At 39.6% G+C, this 16,209-nt stretch overlaps 1 protein-coding gene across 2 annotated transcripts in view; it reads right to left on the bottom strand.

The window, feature by feature from the left end:
• Positions 1-16,209, bottom strand: part of ELMO1 (engulfment and cell motility 1) — a 311,383-nt gene that overhangs the window by 91,529 nt on the left and 203,645 nt on the right. For both annotated transcript variants that reach the window (XM_027891987.1, XM_027891995.1), the window contains exon 17: positions 14,045-14,181. In XM_027891987.1, coding sequence (XP_027747788.1) covers positions 14,045-14,181 — 137 coding nt within the window. The remainder of the gene's footprint in view (positions 1-14,044; positions 14,182-16,209) is intronic.

The following is a 16,209-nucleotide window of genomic DNA, read 5'->3' as shown; positions in this document are numbered from 1 at the left end:
CTTTGCTATGTAGTATGCACAGCTTTTGGAAGCTTTTTTGTAACACTTTTTAATACTGTCACTGTAGACAACATTTCTATTTGAGCTGTAACCTGCAGTGAGATCTGAGGGTCTGACTGCCTTCCACACCTGAGCTGTTATCCTGTCTAGTGGTGTTCAATATTTCTGTGTTGGCCTGAAAGTAATTTTCACATCTGGGCAGTGGGGAACTTTTTTTCCCAGAAAGCTTGAGGCATAGTCTCTCCTTAGCAATAACAGCACTGCTGCTTGTCCTGAAGCCAGGCACCATGAATGTACAGCTTTCTGTATTCAAGGTTGTGTCTTACATGTGGACCTTCTGCCCAACACAGAGCATCTGTACCACCTGTGGTAGCCCCAGAAAAGACACCCATCCAAAGCTGGCTGCAGTGCTGGGCTTGTTGTGGGCACAGCATTGCCCTAGTTTGCCTTGGCAATCACAAATGCTGTGCTCATATACACACACACTGATTATTAAATTTGTCATTTATGACTATAGTCTTCCTGATCATTTGAAGAGAGAGGAAAAAAAAATTTCTGACAGCTCTGGTTCTCTTGTAATTGCTCTTAAATTTTTACTGCGTCTAACTCTCAGCATGAGAGGCTGTGCACAAAAAGACAGTGTGAATGCCATCTCTTCATTTTATCTTCATCCTTCTCATTACTATCTCAAATTGCCACACATTTTCATGTCAGCCATTTACATCAAAAATGCAGCAAACACTGTATCTAACCACTTAATTACTTTAATCTTTAAAGGATGTAAACAAAGGGAAAATATTTTGCTTTAATATGGAAGGTGCTTCCACCATGGAGCAAAAAAACAAGTCTACTTGCTAAGAGAATTGTGTATCAGGACACAAGAAAAGAAACTAAGATATGGTTGTTTTGTCATTAAAGTACTGAAAAGTGAGGTGTGGGCTAATTTCCCATCTCTACCCCTAATCTTCCAGGCAACATGCAGCAAGACATCATTTATGTATTTTTGTTATCCAATTAAAAATCACTTAACAACAACTTTCATTCCTTCTTTCTAACCCTTTGTATGTTCTGCCGATTTAAATGGGATTCTCCTTTGGCCATAAACCTGTGCTTAAAAGAAATACCTGAAACTTCCCATGGTGGTGAAATGACAGCTTGTGCTTAAAGCTACAACCTGTAAGCAATGAAGCTTCAGCTAAAATGAAAGTTTATGTACAAGACAAGCATTTAGGAAAAAAACAAAAAGAAACAAAACAAAAAACCAACAATCAACCATAAAACCATGAGACCCCCCCCAAACCAATCCACTAGAGTCAAACACTGCTCTTCAATTTCTACAGACTTGGCCTGCTTTAAATATTAGGGTTCAAATAATCTAACAAGTTAGACAAGTCAGCTGAGCTGCAGTAGTAGCCAGTGGTAAATATTTAATAAAACATACTTTTGTAAATGCTAGCAAGAATAGTTTGAGGAAATGCTTTCAATTTCTGAAGGAAATTTCCGAAGGAGCTTAAATACCCCTGAGTAATAACAGTTCAGCTGTCAGAGCTAGGACAAGTTAAACTGCTTCAAAGGGATCACCACAGTTCATGGGGAAAGCCTGACTTCTTAAAGTGGCTACAGAATCCATCACAAGGATCTTTCGCATTTTATTTAACATTAGAAAAAGTTAACATTAGTAAGTAGGTTTTACACATAAAACTACAAAATAATTTGGATTGTTATAAGTTTCTAGGCATCCCCAAGTCCTGCAGACAGAGCAGAGCTAATTTCACACTTAAGTCGGGTTCCTCAGGGCAAGTCTGGGCAAGTTTTTGAGTTTCTCCAAGGATTCCATAATCTCTCTGTGCAATTGGTTCCAGTGCTGCACCACTATAAGTACGAGGGAGTATTTTATCCTTACATTGTGACAGTTTCCTTCATTGCAACTTCTCTTTCCTTCTTTCACTGCGTACTTCTGAGAAGGCCATCTTCTCAGCTTCTTGTTCAAACAATGGGAGAAGATACAACTGGATCCACCCTCATGTCCCTAGCCTTTTGTAGGATGAACAAATCTGGTTCCTTCACATTCCCCTTGAATACCACGTGCTCCATTGTCCTTAATCATATTGGCGGCCTTTTGCTGGACTAGCTTCATATCTCCCAATTACTGGGGCATAAAACTGGACACAGTCTTCAGCTGCTGCCTCATAAAGGCCAAGTTGGAGGAAATAATCCCTTCCTCTGACATGCTAGCTATGTTTTTGCTAATGCAACCCAGCATGCAGTTAGTTCACATCACACAAGGGTGCACTGGTGATTCATGGTACTCATCAACTCACCGACCATCCTACAAGCAAGCACTCACAATTATATTTGTAAAACATGAAATTAGTCTTCCTGAGTCCTCAGTTTGCATTGGCAACCACACATTCTCAGCTTTTAACAGCAAAGAAAATATCAGAAGAAATGAATATCAAAGCCTTGGCCATCATAAAAATCAATACAGGATGCTGAAGTGTTACTCTACTACTAAAATTGAGAAACGTCTACCAAAAATCAAGAAGCGTAGAGAAGGAAATTAGAATCATCAAACTCTTTCAAATGATAATAACTAAAGCAAATTGAGCAGCTATGAAACATCCTGTTCTCTGGAGCTTAAAAGCAACAAGGCAATAAAAAACCCCTAGCCCATGCAAAGCTAAATAGGTTTTATGGAGATATTTTCTTTCTTTTCTCCTCAATTAGAACCACTAGTTTAAAGATTTTGCCTTAGCTGGTACTTTAAAGATTTTACACAGCAAAGGGCTATTTAGGCCATGTATCTAACTGAATCCATTTTCAAGGTGCACACACCCCATACCTTCGACCTGAAGTTTATCTCCTAGATTGGTGGAAACACTTTTTTCTTCTCTAAGTAGATTAAACTTCGCAGCCCACTGATGTGGAATTAGGCTAGATAAAATAATATCCAGTTCTCTGCCAGCATTATTAAAATGTTGTATTTATATCATTACTTGCGAGGGAAGACTTTTTTTTGTCCATGTATTTCAATTTTTAGGAATAAGAAACATGTCTGCTTGTGTAATTTTGACTTTACAATTTTAAGAGTGGCCTTCAGATTTCCACCACTGCTGAAAATAGAGAGCTGCCAATAACTCCTAACTTCACAAATCGGAGCCCAATATTCTAGGACCTCAAAGAGTCTTTTCTGATGTCTTGATGGTAGACGTGGCTGTGCAAAGTAGTCAGCAGGCATCCCTGGCTAGAAGGTGAGAAAAGTTATTAACACCCTCCTTAAGACAGGTGGAAGTGCTATGAGCCATGCCATTGCTCCAAGGAAAGCAGACAGACAGAAGGAAAATCTAGGGGGATAATTCTGGGTGAAATATTGAACAGGGAGAGAAGCTAAAGGAAGGTTCACTTAGAACAGAGAAAGAAATCCAGTAAGATTTCTACATGCAGTCACTTGTTTATACATATATGCTTCTGAAAAAATCAGTTATATGACAATCAGATCAACTCATATTAAATTAAATTGAAAAAAAAAGAGAAAAGAACATCACTGGGAATAAAACAGCCCTTTAACAACTTCCAGATCCCTAACTTACATAGGTATGAATTCTTGGAAGGGATATGAAAATCTTGACAGATATGAAATTACATCCCTTATCTCACACATCTGATTTTACAAAAACAAGGATGTTTCATTTTTCTACTTTGTGACTTTTCACTGTGAAGGGCTGATCAATTGCTTCTCAAGAGTCTGATAATGTAACAATGATGTGATGAGATCTGTAGTTTCCTTTGGACTCTTGTTTAAGTACAACAAAAAGGACTAGGCAGCATTTACTATTCAAGAAAAATGGTACAACTGCAATTTTTAATTTCTTGCTGATGAGGTTCTCATATCAGCAACACAAGAGAGATCAGTCAGTTTCCCTAAGACAGAAAACTGATGCTTGAAATCCGAAGATAAGTCTCCAGAGAGAAAAATTACCATAAAATTCAAAACATGTATGAAAGCTGTTTCCCCAGATGCTTCCACTCTTCTAGAAGCAGACTTGACATTCTCGATGCAAGGATGGTCCCTGACATTTCAGTTTCATGGTCATGCCATGGTATCTTCAACTGACATGGCAAGATCTTTAATCATCTACACAAATGTCTTTTTCAAGGATTCTGACCTAGAATTTGGTATTTGTTCTTTCATCTCTCTCTGGTGTTTGGGTCAATATACTTACATGGCATCAAATCTCTTTCCATTCCTGTGCTCAGCTTATAAGGTGATATTCCTCAGCTTTCATATGTGTTACAAGGGGCCTTGCTTCTCTGCTTGCTCATATATGACTGACGTATAAAGGTAACTTGAGGAACTGAGATGGAGCCTCTCAATAAATTATCTTTCAGTCATCAATAAATCTACACGATTTTTTGCATGCTATTCAAATTCACAGTTGGTGGTGGTCAAAGGGCCTTACCACTTTCAGAAGCACACACAACACCTTCCATCCTTCAGCTATTTAGCCCTCAGCAGAAATGCGGTAAAATCCAAGTTCGTATGTCTCAGCTTCACTACCATCCCAAGTAACAACTGCCCTGTGGTCTCAGGGCCAAATACTCTGCAGTGCAAAATCTAACACTTCCTTCAGAAAGCACGTGCTAAACCCCTCGCCTCCCATCCTCCTCTATTTTCCCACTCATCCGATGTCTGGGAACTTGAGAACAGTTCACATTAGCAAACCAAGGCCCAGTTTAGGCTGTGGTCACCTAAGCAAGTTTTTCAGACTAACTGTTCTCTGTGTTCCCTAATGTTGGTACCCAAGGCAACCCACAGAGAGCCAGCAGAGACATGTCTGTTGGCCCAGTGTGCATGGTGTAGACGTGGCTTGAAATAGCTGGTGTGGGTAAAGGAGAGGAGAGCCCATTGGCCCCCACGCATCACCCTTTCCTTTCATATGGGCTCCCGGCAGCCCTCTCCTCCCATATGCCTCTGTCACAGCCAACCTTAATTTACACTGGTGCATTGGGTAGCAGGATCAGCTTGTCAGATGCTGGGCAGTTACCTCATGTGCTAAATATAGAGACAAGCAGCAGCAGTGACTGACTGGAAAACGCCTTTTTAATGGTGACTGACGTATTCAATCAAGACAATACACGAGATGTAAACTGCAAACAATGAAGGACATTTGTATAAGGACAGACGAGACAAAGGCAACAAAGCACCCTGGTTTTGTTTATGAGACACGTATGAAGGATTTCTGCTGCTCTTTTCAACTGTGGCGTTATTTAGATTACAATTATTTAAAGCCAACCAACAATAATACAAGCTTTTCTGCTGCTCCAAGAGAGGCTATAAAAATCCCATTGTCAGCTGTATCATTCACCATGATAACCTCATTTCAACTGAAACAAAATCTCCGAGACATCACCTCTCCCCCCTTCCCTCCCTTTTTTATTTGCCTATAATAAGGTCTATAGTCTGGGGAGCTCTCAGGCTGAATTCCATGCATTGTAATTCACAAAATGAAAATCTGGTATTATATGCCCACTGACATTCACATCACCAGCAATTCATGCAGCAAAAAGCCATATGCCATGCACCTCTGATTTAACTGTACTACAAAAACTTATCCTAGAAAGAAGAAATAAAAATACATAGACAAGAGTGGTTCCTGGGATCTCATTATTATCCACACTTTTAGACAGGAATGACAGGGGCAATGTCACAAAATATGCTGTTTTGGTGACAGTTGCAGTTAGGTTATATCATTTCCCTTGGCAGCTAACACACTCTACATGCAAGTGAGGCACTTTTTTTTCCAGTGCAAAAGGTTTCTATGGAGTAGAAAAAACGCAGTTAGCACAGATAACCTACACTCAGTGTTTCTCCTCTGGATATAAGGCTTTCCACTCAATCATCTTTTTGAAGGCTGAGAAGTTTATTGGTTTGATCAGCACCCACAGAGATGAAAATGAAGAGCGCTTTGAAAATATGAAGTACCAGCAGTTTTAAAAATTGCCATCTCCAGGGTGTTACATAGACCCGCATGTGTTCTACAATAACACAAGACTTCACTAGAAATCTAGGGGATAAAATCCATTCTGCCAGTGATGGCTAAGTTTTCCACAAATAAGAGATTTCACACGAACAGCGACTTTCATCACTGGGGAAAGGATAAGGTAAGCTGCTGGCCAAGGAATGGATTACACTAAAATATTTTTTTCCTTTTTTTCTTTTTTTTTAAACAGCAGATGTTTTGTTGCGACATCCCTTCCTTGCTTTTGGCTTGAAGAATCCTTCTATTTGTTAACATACCCGTCCTGGCATATAAATGGTCAGAAGATACAGAAATCAAGATTTAAAATGCTTTTCCTTTAAAGATTATGCCCTCCATGAAATCTTTGCATATGTGATCACTGGAGAAGGATCGTTCAGCTATAACAAGATATGACCCTATTTCTAAAGACTTTCAAAGCCTTGTGGCAAAGACAGAAAATAGTAAAGATACTGTTTTAAGTGAAAAAAAGTCTTTGAACCGGAAAAAATAGTTCATAAGCTACAGAGTGCAGAGAAAAGGCAAGTATGGCTCCTTACTGCCTCATTAGGCAGTCTAGCAACTTATATTTCACAAATTAATTTTTAAAAATGTATTTGCATTCTTGACAATGAAAAATTTTCAAAGGGAAACAACCAACTAGATTTAAAAATGCAATACTCTTGTTCAGTCCCTTTGAGCTTGACAGTCCCAGCCTTTGGAGTATGAATACTTAAATATGATTTTTACAGACTGATGCCTCAGTCAGAGGAAAGTCGCATCTTCAGCATCTTAAACACCCCTTCTCAGGTTCCTGCAGCCACGAGCAACAGACAAGTAATAAACTGTCTCTGACAAACACAGTGGGACACATTTGGAGACCTGACAGACGCAGATAAATGCACAGAGAAGACTAAACAGAACCATTCTGAAATGAGCAGCAATGAAGGCATACATTTGGAATATCTAGGCCACAAAAAGCATAGGCACAGAGGGAACACTGACCAAACGCTAGGGAAAGGTCCTAAGCAGGCTCTTCCTACATCACATTAAATTACTGCTTCAAATTACTGCACTGCTTAAAACAGACCATTCTTAAGGAAGAGGCTGGTAAAGGAATAGACCTAACAATCTTTTTGCAATTATGCTCTTCTAAAAGATTTCTACTGTATTTGAAGGGAGTTTTTTCCTTCAATTAAAAAGTCTCATTTTCTGTGTAAGCTATGTAGCAGACTTGCAAAATGTTAATTGCTATAATTTTTTTATAAATTCATGCATTACACAATTAATGATACAATATATTTACGGCAATTTTCTGTTTCCAATAAAAGCTAATAAAGTGCTATTGGCCTCAGGTGTGAAAATCTGGGATTTAATTTGTGCTAATCTACCATAGCCTGAGGAATGCTGAATTCATTCTATGTGAGAATAATTTATTTGCAGTATCCCTGACTGATATAAACAAAGCATTCTCAAGGGAAGGTGCAAGAAAGCTAACAGAGAGGTGCAATCATTCCACTAGCCTGGCATTTCCCACTGGTAAAATGCAAACAGAACAGCTTTCCAAAGCTTCTCCCAAAAGAAGTTAAATTCATCTTCAGGTCCATAAGAAAACAATAATGCTTTGGAGGGTATCCATGAAGAGCTATTTACCATCCCCCCTTTTTTTTTTTAATTCATTGTGAAAAGGAGGTGACAGGCAGATTTACAGACTGACCAAAGGATTTTACTTTCAAGTTTTTCTGCATTAATTTTTCTCCTCTTTGAGGTAATGGTTCTTTCCCATTCCTGGAGCTATTACTTACCATCCCTGTGCAGTGTGCTGTGGGGAAAGACAGGCACAGAGACAGAGGAAGGAACCACTCTGGGGCTGGAGCTGCTACTGCAGCTGTGGCAGGGTGATGGAGGAGGCTGGAGCAAGTGGCCAGATATCCTGGTTCTGATTTTGACCCTGTAGCTGCTTCACTGCCAAGGCACTTCAGCTCTGGGTGCCTTTCCCTCCTTCCTGTAAAATGTGGTTTGTCAAAGCTTGGCCAAGCTTGCAAGAGGAGAAAAGTGCAGGATATTGTTAGTGCCACTAGAGGGGATAACTTGAACATGCCAGGGGACCTGCTGCTTCTCCAGGAGTGCGGCAAAACCCTGCCATTTCCAGGTCAGACACAGAGCTGGAGCTGTCGTGGCAAGGACTAGCATTAGAACAACAAGGTTGCAGCCAGGGGGGTATTTCAGTCAGGATCTGTGCACAGTCTGCTCCTGGAGTCTCCCTGATTTGCAGAGGACCCAGCAAAGCTGGTGACATCTCCTCTGCCACATTGCTGCTCTGACCCTCTCAAAATGACCCCCTAGACCTTTGTTTCCTTAAGGTATCATACATTTAGCTAATGAAAGTGTTGGCCCACGACATATTTTCACACAAACCACCACTCACACAAGTATGCTTCTTAAGAGCCTGCCCTTGAACACTTAGTCATATTCTGAACCTAGCCTTACACAATTATTCATCCTACAGCTGCTGAAAGCATGATAACACTAGAGAAGCTGAGAGAAACCTGTGGCAGGGCATTTCCAAACCATCACTGAGTAAGGAAATAGCATTTTTCATTTTTATGTTATGCTTGGTTACCTTTTCTGTTATCTTGTCAGCGAGCAATGAAAAAATGTTTGCAGAGTCTGAGCATGAGCCATAAACATCTTTTGTGGTTATCAAATGCCTCAGTGTTTGCCTTGCTATTTAATTACAGGACTCACGTAGGGCATTTATTGTTTGCATCTGTTGCTGCTGTGAGCAATGTCTACTATTCTGATTACCACACAGGCAGTTTGTTATGTGTGTACTTGTCAGTGGAATTATCATCTTGCTGAGCAGACCCCACTGGTGCAGGGGAATCCAGTGATGCAGCTTGGTGTGTCACTGAAACAGCCAGATACCACAAGGGTAGTTCCTTAGGACACCCAGGTCTGCCACTGTGAAACGAATGCTAGCTGAATGCTGAAACCAGAGGTTTCTGAGTTTTCTGAGAATATTTTTCTTATTACAAAATATTTATTATTATATTATTATATATTATATATATTTTATTATTATTAAAAATATATTCCTATTACAAAATAAATTTTCATAAAGCATTTAAAAGCTCATGTTTTGTACTATGATGATCTCAAACACATGTCCAGAGGGCAAATTAACCAGATCTCTCAGTAATGAGAAAATTGCATTGGTAGCATCATTAGTCAACCTCGTCCCACTTTCCTATTCCTTAAAACTGTAGTTTTAGTAAATGCAGCAAATTCTGATTTCAGGTGTCATACACCACAGTACTTCCAATATTTTTCAGTTTTGGTATCTACTACTCAACCTTAGCCACGTTGAAAGGATAATCTGTTTCTTGTTATGAGTAGTCATTTTTGGCCATCTAAAAGCCTATAACTATGCTAATATACTAATAAAAGCAGCCACATCGTGCCCATTTTCTACAATGCAGCTTCAACACTTTGCTTGGTGAGTAAAAAAAATTTCATCTTTTTCTTTCCGCACTGGGGAAAGAAAAAATTCTTAATGTGCTTTTTTAAGACGGTACTACATTAGGTACAGAACTAGCAAATTGTTCATACTGTTCTGTAGGTCTAATAAGACAAGCTATGGCTGGCCCTGCAATTAAAATGACACATTTGTTCACCCTTCATCCTATTAGCATGTGAACTTCAAATGTACAAAAAGCAGCCAACTGAAATCTCTGGAAACCAGAAGTAAGAGCATAATCTTGTCCCCTACCTTATGTCCTACTTTCTATCTCCTTGTATCCCAAGAAGCAACGTGTATATTTTACAACAAGATCACTGAAAAGATATTCATCTCAATTTAAATCCTCATTAGGGCAACACAGGTGCATTTATTTAAGAACAACTAGTGGGGATCAATAAAAAATTTCCTTTTGGGAGTATATTTTCATTTGGCCCCAGGGGAGAATTTTACTGTGGGGCAGGTACCTTGAATTTCACCTACCATCATGTGAAAAACAAACAATAAACCCTGAATCAATTTAAGTACTTCTTAGTCTGTGTGGCAGCAGAGCCTGATTACCCTGAGCAGAGTGTAGGTGGTCCCTACATGAGGGAAAACTGACTGATGGGCACCTATTTAAACAGGCTCGGTGATGAAGGTTTCTAGATGCCAGAGTGCGAGATAACTCAGTCCAGCTTTCTTATAGTCAGCACTGACTCCGAAAATCAATACACTATGCTTTCTTCTGCTGCAATAAAACATGTAGAATTATGTAAAGCTTGGAGACTAGATTATATTTTCAAAGTTATAAACCATGCTCTCTGCTCACAAATGACTGTGGAGGATAGAGCTTATAAAGTGTCCTTTGATCATCTGTAGGCTCATATAAAGACAAAAAGGTTTCAAACAGAATTGTTGCCACTTGCATGTCTCTCTATACAATTGCATCTTAATTTCTTTAAGAAACTCACAAGACACAAATTGTGTATGTCATAAAATGTTACAAAGGCATAATATAAGCTTAGCTGCCTGTCTGAATTATTCTATTCAGACATCTACTACTATATAGAGAGACTACAATAGAGAATTTAGGTCTGGCAGTACCATACTATCACCACAAGAGATCAAAGGAATTTTTCTAATGGAAGAGCTGACAAAATGTGTCTCTTATAAAGAAAAAGAATTGGACCAAGCATGAGACCATAAATGTTTCACTAAAACATCATAAAATTCTTCCAACTATGAGCAAAGTCCTGGTTTAATTATTTTTGAAACTCTAAAAATGAACAAATCTATATGAAATCTCCACAAGGTGAATTGAAGAACCATGATGGCACAGTATGCCATTTTGTCATCAAAAGAAAGTCTTAATATGAGGTTTAAAAACCCTTGAGAACAGAAACCTGAGGGGAAATATTCAATCACCTCACCTCTTTTAGTGCCTGTCATTCCCCAATGCAAGAGAGGAGGAAATAAATCTCTACATATGCACACAGACCTCCTACAGACCCTTAATGTATCAGCAATTGTGATTAATCAAAAGTTTAAAACTAAGCTAAAAGCTCCTTTTCTTCAAGTATGATTAAAGATCAAAGGAAGTAGTCTAGATTTTTGGCAGAATCTCCAGATCTCAAGACTTACCAGTCCAGTTTTGTTTTGGAGGTTTCGGGGGAGGAAGGGAGGGAGGAAAGAATAAAACAATCCCATCAGCCAGGTGGGTAGTAAATCATAACAAAGTGGTGTTTCATACATTACCATGACAATCAAGTTATTGAAACTGAAAAATAGTAATACACAGAGAAGATGGAAGATTTTTTTTTTTCACAATGTAAGGTAAAACATATGCAGGTATTCTTCCCAAGAATGCCAAGGCAGTGGAAGGATTAAAAAAAAAAAAAGGTTTATTTCAGATGCAAGGACCATTTCTTAATGATACTGCACACTGGGCCCCCAGGGAAAAAAAGCAATGCTCCACCTTTTCTAAGGCTTCTTCTATCTTCTCTCTCTCCTCCCCCACCCTCTCTGGTCTGAGAAGGCCTTGTACAAGTCTGCAAACATGTTATCTCTGTGCATACCAGGGAAAGAGAGAGCTTGCTCACAGCTTCTCCCTGCGACTTTCTCTGAAATGGAGAAGGAAGGGAAAAAACCCATCTAACCCGTTTGAGAAGGCATTTTGCAGTCTTCCTAAGTGAGACCAGTTCTAGCTTTCTGTTACAAATTCTTCCAAAATTGTACCTATCCCTACACACAGCAACTAAGCTACTGTGTCTTGTGAGGTCTGTTTTCTTCCCATTCATTTCTGAAAGTACGGGCTGAATGCTCCCTGGGTCCACGTGGCCCTTGGCTGCCAAGGTTTCAAAAGGGTCTGCCTAGAAACAGGTATACTCTTAGCACACAGGAAAGATGCAGATAGAATACTAATGAGCAGTGATCACCAAAGCCCCTTGCCAGGTAAGGATTAAAAATGGTGGTGGTAAGTTTGGTAAAGCCATTGGCACAGGTAGCTGTCACCCACCAAGTAGATGGGTAAACCTTGGGTACCACAATATAACATATCATCCCCCACAAACCCCAAAGAGCTTCACAAGCCCACACAACCACACTGTTTGCTTCACTCACAGATCCCTTCAGACATTTATCAGCTGAGTAATGCACATCCCCACCACATGTCATTTAAAGTGGGTAAGAGCACAGAAATCTCCTTATGACTCTAAGAAAGGATTTAGACAAACAGAACGTAATTACAGAACTGTAAGAAATGAGAGTTGCAAGAGTTTTCCTCCCCTTTATGGAAACAGTTACAAAATCAAGAGTGATTTCTGTAGGCAGAGATCCTGGGTCCAGGACCATGCACCACGGTGCCACCACCAGACACAAATCCTGGTAGCCCAGTGCAAAATGTTTCAGATTTGCCCCACAGAGTTGCCTGTGTCTTCAATGAGATATGCAGCAAGACCTACTGCCAGTCTTGCTGAACCTGAAAGACCTGATGGGTGAAGTTGCCGGATTTTTCAATAACAGAAAACACAAACAGCAAACTAGTCAGATCAGAGAAAAAAACTACCTGATCTCCCATGACAACGCCTCACACAGCAAAGTAAATTTATTTGTTTTCTTTTTAGGGTCTTCTGGGCTGTTACTAGAAAGGAAATAATTCTTTTTCTGAATCCCCTAGAATTATTAATAATATTTCAACTCAAGTTGTGGGAAATTATGTAGACAAATCCTTCAACAGAGACAGAAGGCCTGTAAGTAACAGGCAGTTGTTAATACATTTATTTAAAACAATTACATATTATGAAGTAGTCTTTTAAGAGTTGCTTTTTTAAGCTCTTGATTTTAACAATCCTACACTGTTCAGTGAATTATCTTGCTATTGTTCCTTCTATGTTCCCAGATCATTAGATAAGAGAAGTGTGTTAGAAATTCCATGCAAGAACAAACCTCTAGGTCATCTAGCTACAACAGCATGCATTTTGGACTTCTTTTCTCTTTTTAGCCAGGGCTCTGGTACTACTGCCAACTAACTTGCCTGAAAGAACTCAGCAAAGGTTATTCATCTCCACAACTTAAGAATTCACCTTTACTCTGCAGAATAAAATGACATTGAGACCACTTCAATAACAGACAGTTCCAATTAGAAGTTAGGCACGATCATTCTTTCTGTCTCTCACATAACATTTGAGTCTGGTGACTTCAGAGCGCTTCTATGGCACGTGCTGACAAAGAGCAGCAGTCTCACTTTTCATTCTCAACCAACAGTTCTATAACCTACATCTCCCAGGGAGGAGCTCAAGATCCAGTCAGAGGATCTTGATAAGGATGCCAGCTGGCCACAAAAGCATGAGTTTGTCATTCTTACAAAATGCCAGAGATAGTGTTCAGCCTCATGGTAGATTAGACAGTTAAAATAGGATGTCTAAGGACCATTAAGACAGACCTGCTCTTTATGTTTTCTTTCGAGGGTGAGGAGATTGGCTGAAGCTTCCAGAATTCTTACCACAAAAAGGGTGTGATACTGAGGAGCATTTTGGTTGGATTTTTATTTGATTGATTTGGGTTTGGTTGTTTGTTTTTTTTTGTTTGTTTTAGCAGGCTAAACTGCACAGCAGTCTGTCATGATTGTGTCCACTCTTGAATATTTTATCCTCACATGAAATGAAAGGGATGCACAGAATTATCACTGCAGTACTCTCTCTGCATTATTTACAACCTTGGAGGCTGCAGCACTTCAGCATAATATTGCTAACATAAAAAGGCAGAATTTCCCCTCAAGCCAGGACTGTAGTCTCACAGTCTGCAGTGCAACATGACTGAAAAGGTTCTATGAACTTCCTTTATGCCTCCCATTCCCTACCCACCACTTTCTAAATGCTGGCATTCTGATATGCAAAGAATCCAAACAGATAAAACCCCACAGCATTCAGCAGAATGAGAATTAGTAAATCCCTGTGCCTCTAGGGAAGAATATATGGTCTTGATTCATCATTCTACCCAGTTACTCCCACCCCACTCTTTTTCTTGCCTTGTTAAAGTCCTCTGAAGTTGCCCTCATTTCCTTCCATGTCTTGTTCAAGAGCTGAATGCAGATACAGAAGAACTCCTCAAACGATCTGTCATGGGTGAAGAACATGGGATGGAAATCGTTGCAGGTCTCACTGGCTAAAAACAGAAAAACAAGGGGGCGTGGAATAAGACATGTACAGGCAGGAACTTCAAAAAATAAACATAAAATACAATCAGCCACAAAATTTAGAAAACGGTATAACTGAGTGAAATCCCAGTTCTTGGAATAAAGGATGTCAAAACATCATTGTGAAAAGCCAGCCTTGATCTACAGTCCTAAAGACAACAAAACATAGTATAGACCCTATCTGTAAGAGACCAACAGCAAGAAGAAGAGGAACCAACTACCTGCTTGCCTGAATAGTCTCTCAATGTTTTTTGTTTGTGCCAAGTTTTGCTGCTCAATCCAGGATAGAGAGACAAAGGGAAAAAGCGCAAATCTCCTCATCAAAACAACTTCCACCACTACAAACAGTATGGTCCATCTTGCCTGCTGGAAACCAAACACCTATCACTCACAAAACAGTGTTAGGTCAATGCACACACTGAAACATGAAGCTCTGCTGACACAGCAGATGATGTACCATACTGATGAATATATCACAGAGGTAACCAGAGAAATCTAGACAGACAGAAAGATGAGAATGTAACCGATTAAACTTGTTTTTTGAAAATAACTGGAAACAAAAGCAATGGATCTTCTATAATCTGTCCCCTATCTGAGACAGAAATAACAAAAAAGGGGAAAAAAAACCCAAAAAAACCAAAAAAAAAAACCCAACCAAACAAACAAAAAAAAACCAAAACACAAACAAAACCAAAAAAACGACACGCAAACTTCCTTTAATCAAATACCGGCTTTAAGGAAAAAAAAAAATTAAAGAATGCTGTAGTGGAGATGGCAAAATGGAAAATCAAGAGTGTGCTGTGAGTCTCCTGAAGCAAAGAATGAATTTTTAAAAACTAAGGACTGAAGCAATGCTGGCCTCCGGGCACATATGAGCAACCTGGGAACAAAGGCGGCTTTAACTAAGGACTGAAAAGAATCTTTAAACTCTGCCATGACTTGCAGGGACACCTCAGTAGGTTACCTATTTATGTTCTTAAAAAGATAACAAAAATGTCAGATTGATTAAGCCTTTCTTCATATAGCTAGTCCCCAAATCTCTCAGCTTCAGCTTTCACCTCTGCATGAGCCCTCCTTTGAACTTTGGCAGAAGTCACTCACATGGCTGAACAGGATCATCTTCCCTTACCTCAGGATCAAACAGCCACTGCTTAGGCAAACTTTCTCCTTTGCAAGAACAGCAGAATTATCAAGCACTGGGATAAGTCACCCTTTCCTGAGGCTGAATCTGCTTTCTTCCAGTGGAACGGGAGAATTAGAGACTCTTTTCAAAAGAATTGGGAGTAGCTCAGGCAGGCTGACTCCCTGCACCAGCTGCAGACATTTGGTCCTGGTACCTCTTCTTGACACAAAACTGCCCTTTCAGGGTGTTTAGTTACCTCTACTGCACCATCAATTTTGCCACAGGAACATGAATTGTGCTTAGAATCACCTGAACCCTCAAAGAAAAATGATTTCTGATCTTTCATAGCGTTCAGTATTAAAATTATAAACCAGAACTCCGAAGCTTAATTGCAAATATGAATTCTAATTTTAACATTAGATTTACTAAGATCTAATCAATTCTTCAGCTATGTGGCAAGGACAGGAGTTAAATCTGGAGCACAGGCTTCACTGTAATCAAGTAAACTCCATCTACTTCGAAGGATTTGCAGTCAAGGGGGAATTAGTCAAAGCAGAGACCTATATTTAAGAGAAACCCCTCAATCCCTTTAAAAGAATAAAATGCCTCAAGCATGCTTTTCAGAGCACCTTCAGCTTCCATTCACTCCACTGGAGCTCCAAGGGCTCAGCACTTCCAATAATCAGACCTTCAGCTTATAATAATGTCGGAGACAGAACAGATTCTCAGAGGGCACTTGTCTTTAAGTCATGAAATAATATAATGATGAGAAGAAATAAAACAACACCAAGCAGAAGAATACAGCCAGTACCTTCACTGTATAAATCACAGCACGAAACAAGGCAATAACCCTCGACATGCACTGGCCTTTCTG

Source organism: Empidonax traillii, unplaced genomic scaffold, assembly GCF_003031625.1.
Source record: "Empidonax traillii isolate 1590-97213 ecotype Southwest subspecies unplaced genomic scaffold, ASM303162v1 scaffold14:size4059594, whole genome shotgun sequence".
Taxonomy (NCBI): domain Eukaryota; kingdom Metazoa; phylum Chordata; class Aves; order Passeriformes; family Tyrannidae; genus Empidonax; species Empidonax traillii.
Note: the sequence above shows the minus strand (reverse complement) of the source record. Positions and strands in the feature narration are given on the sequence as shown.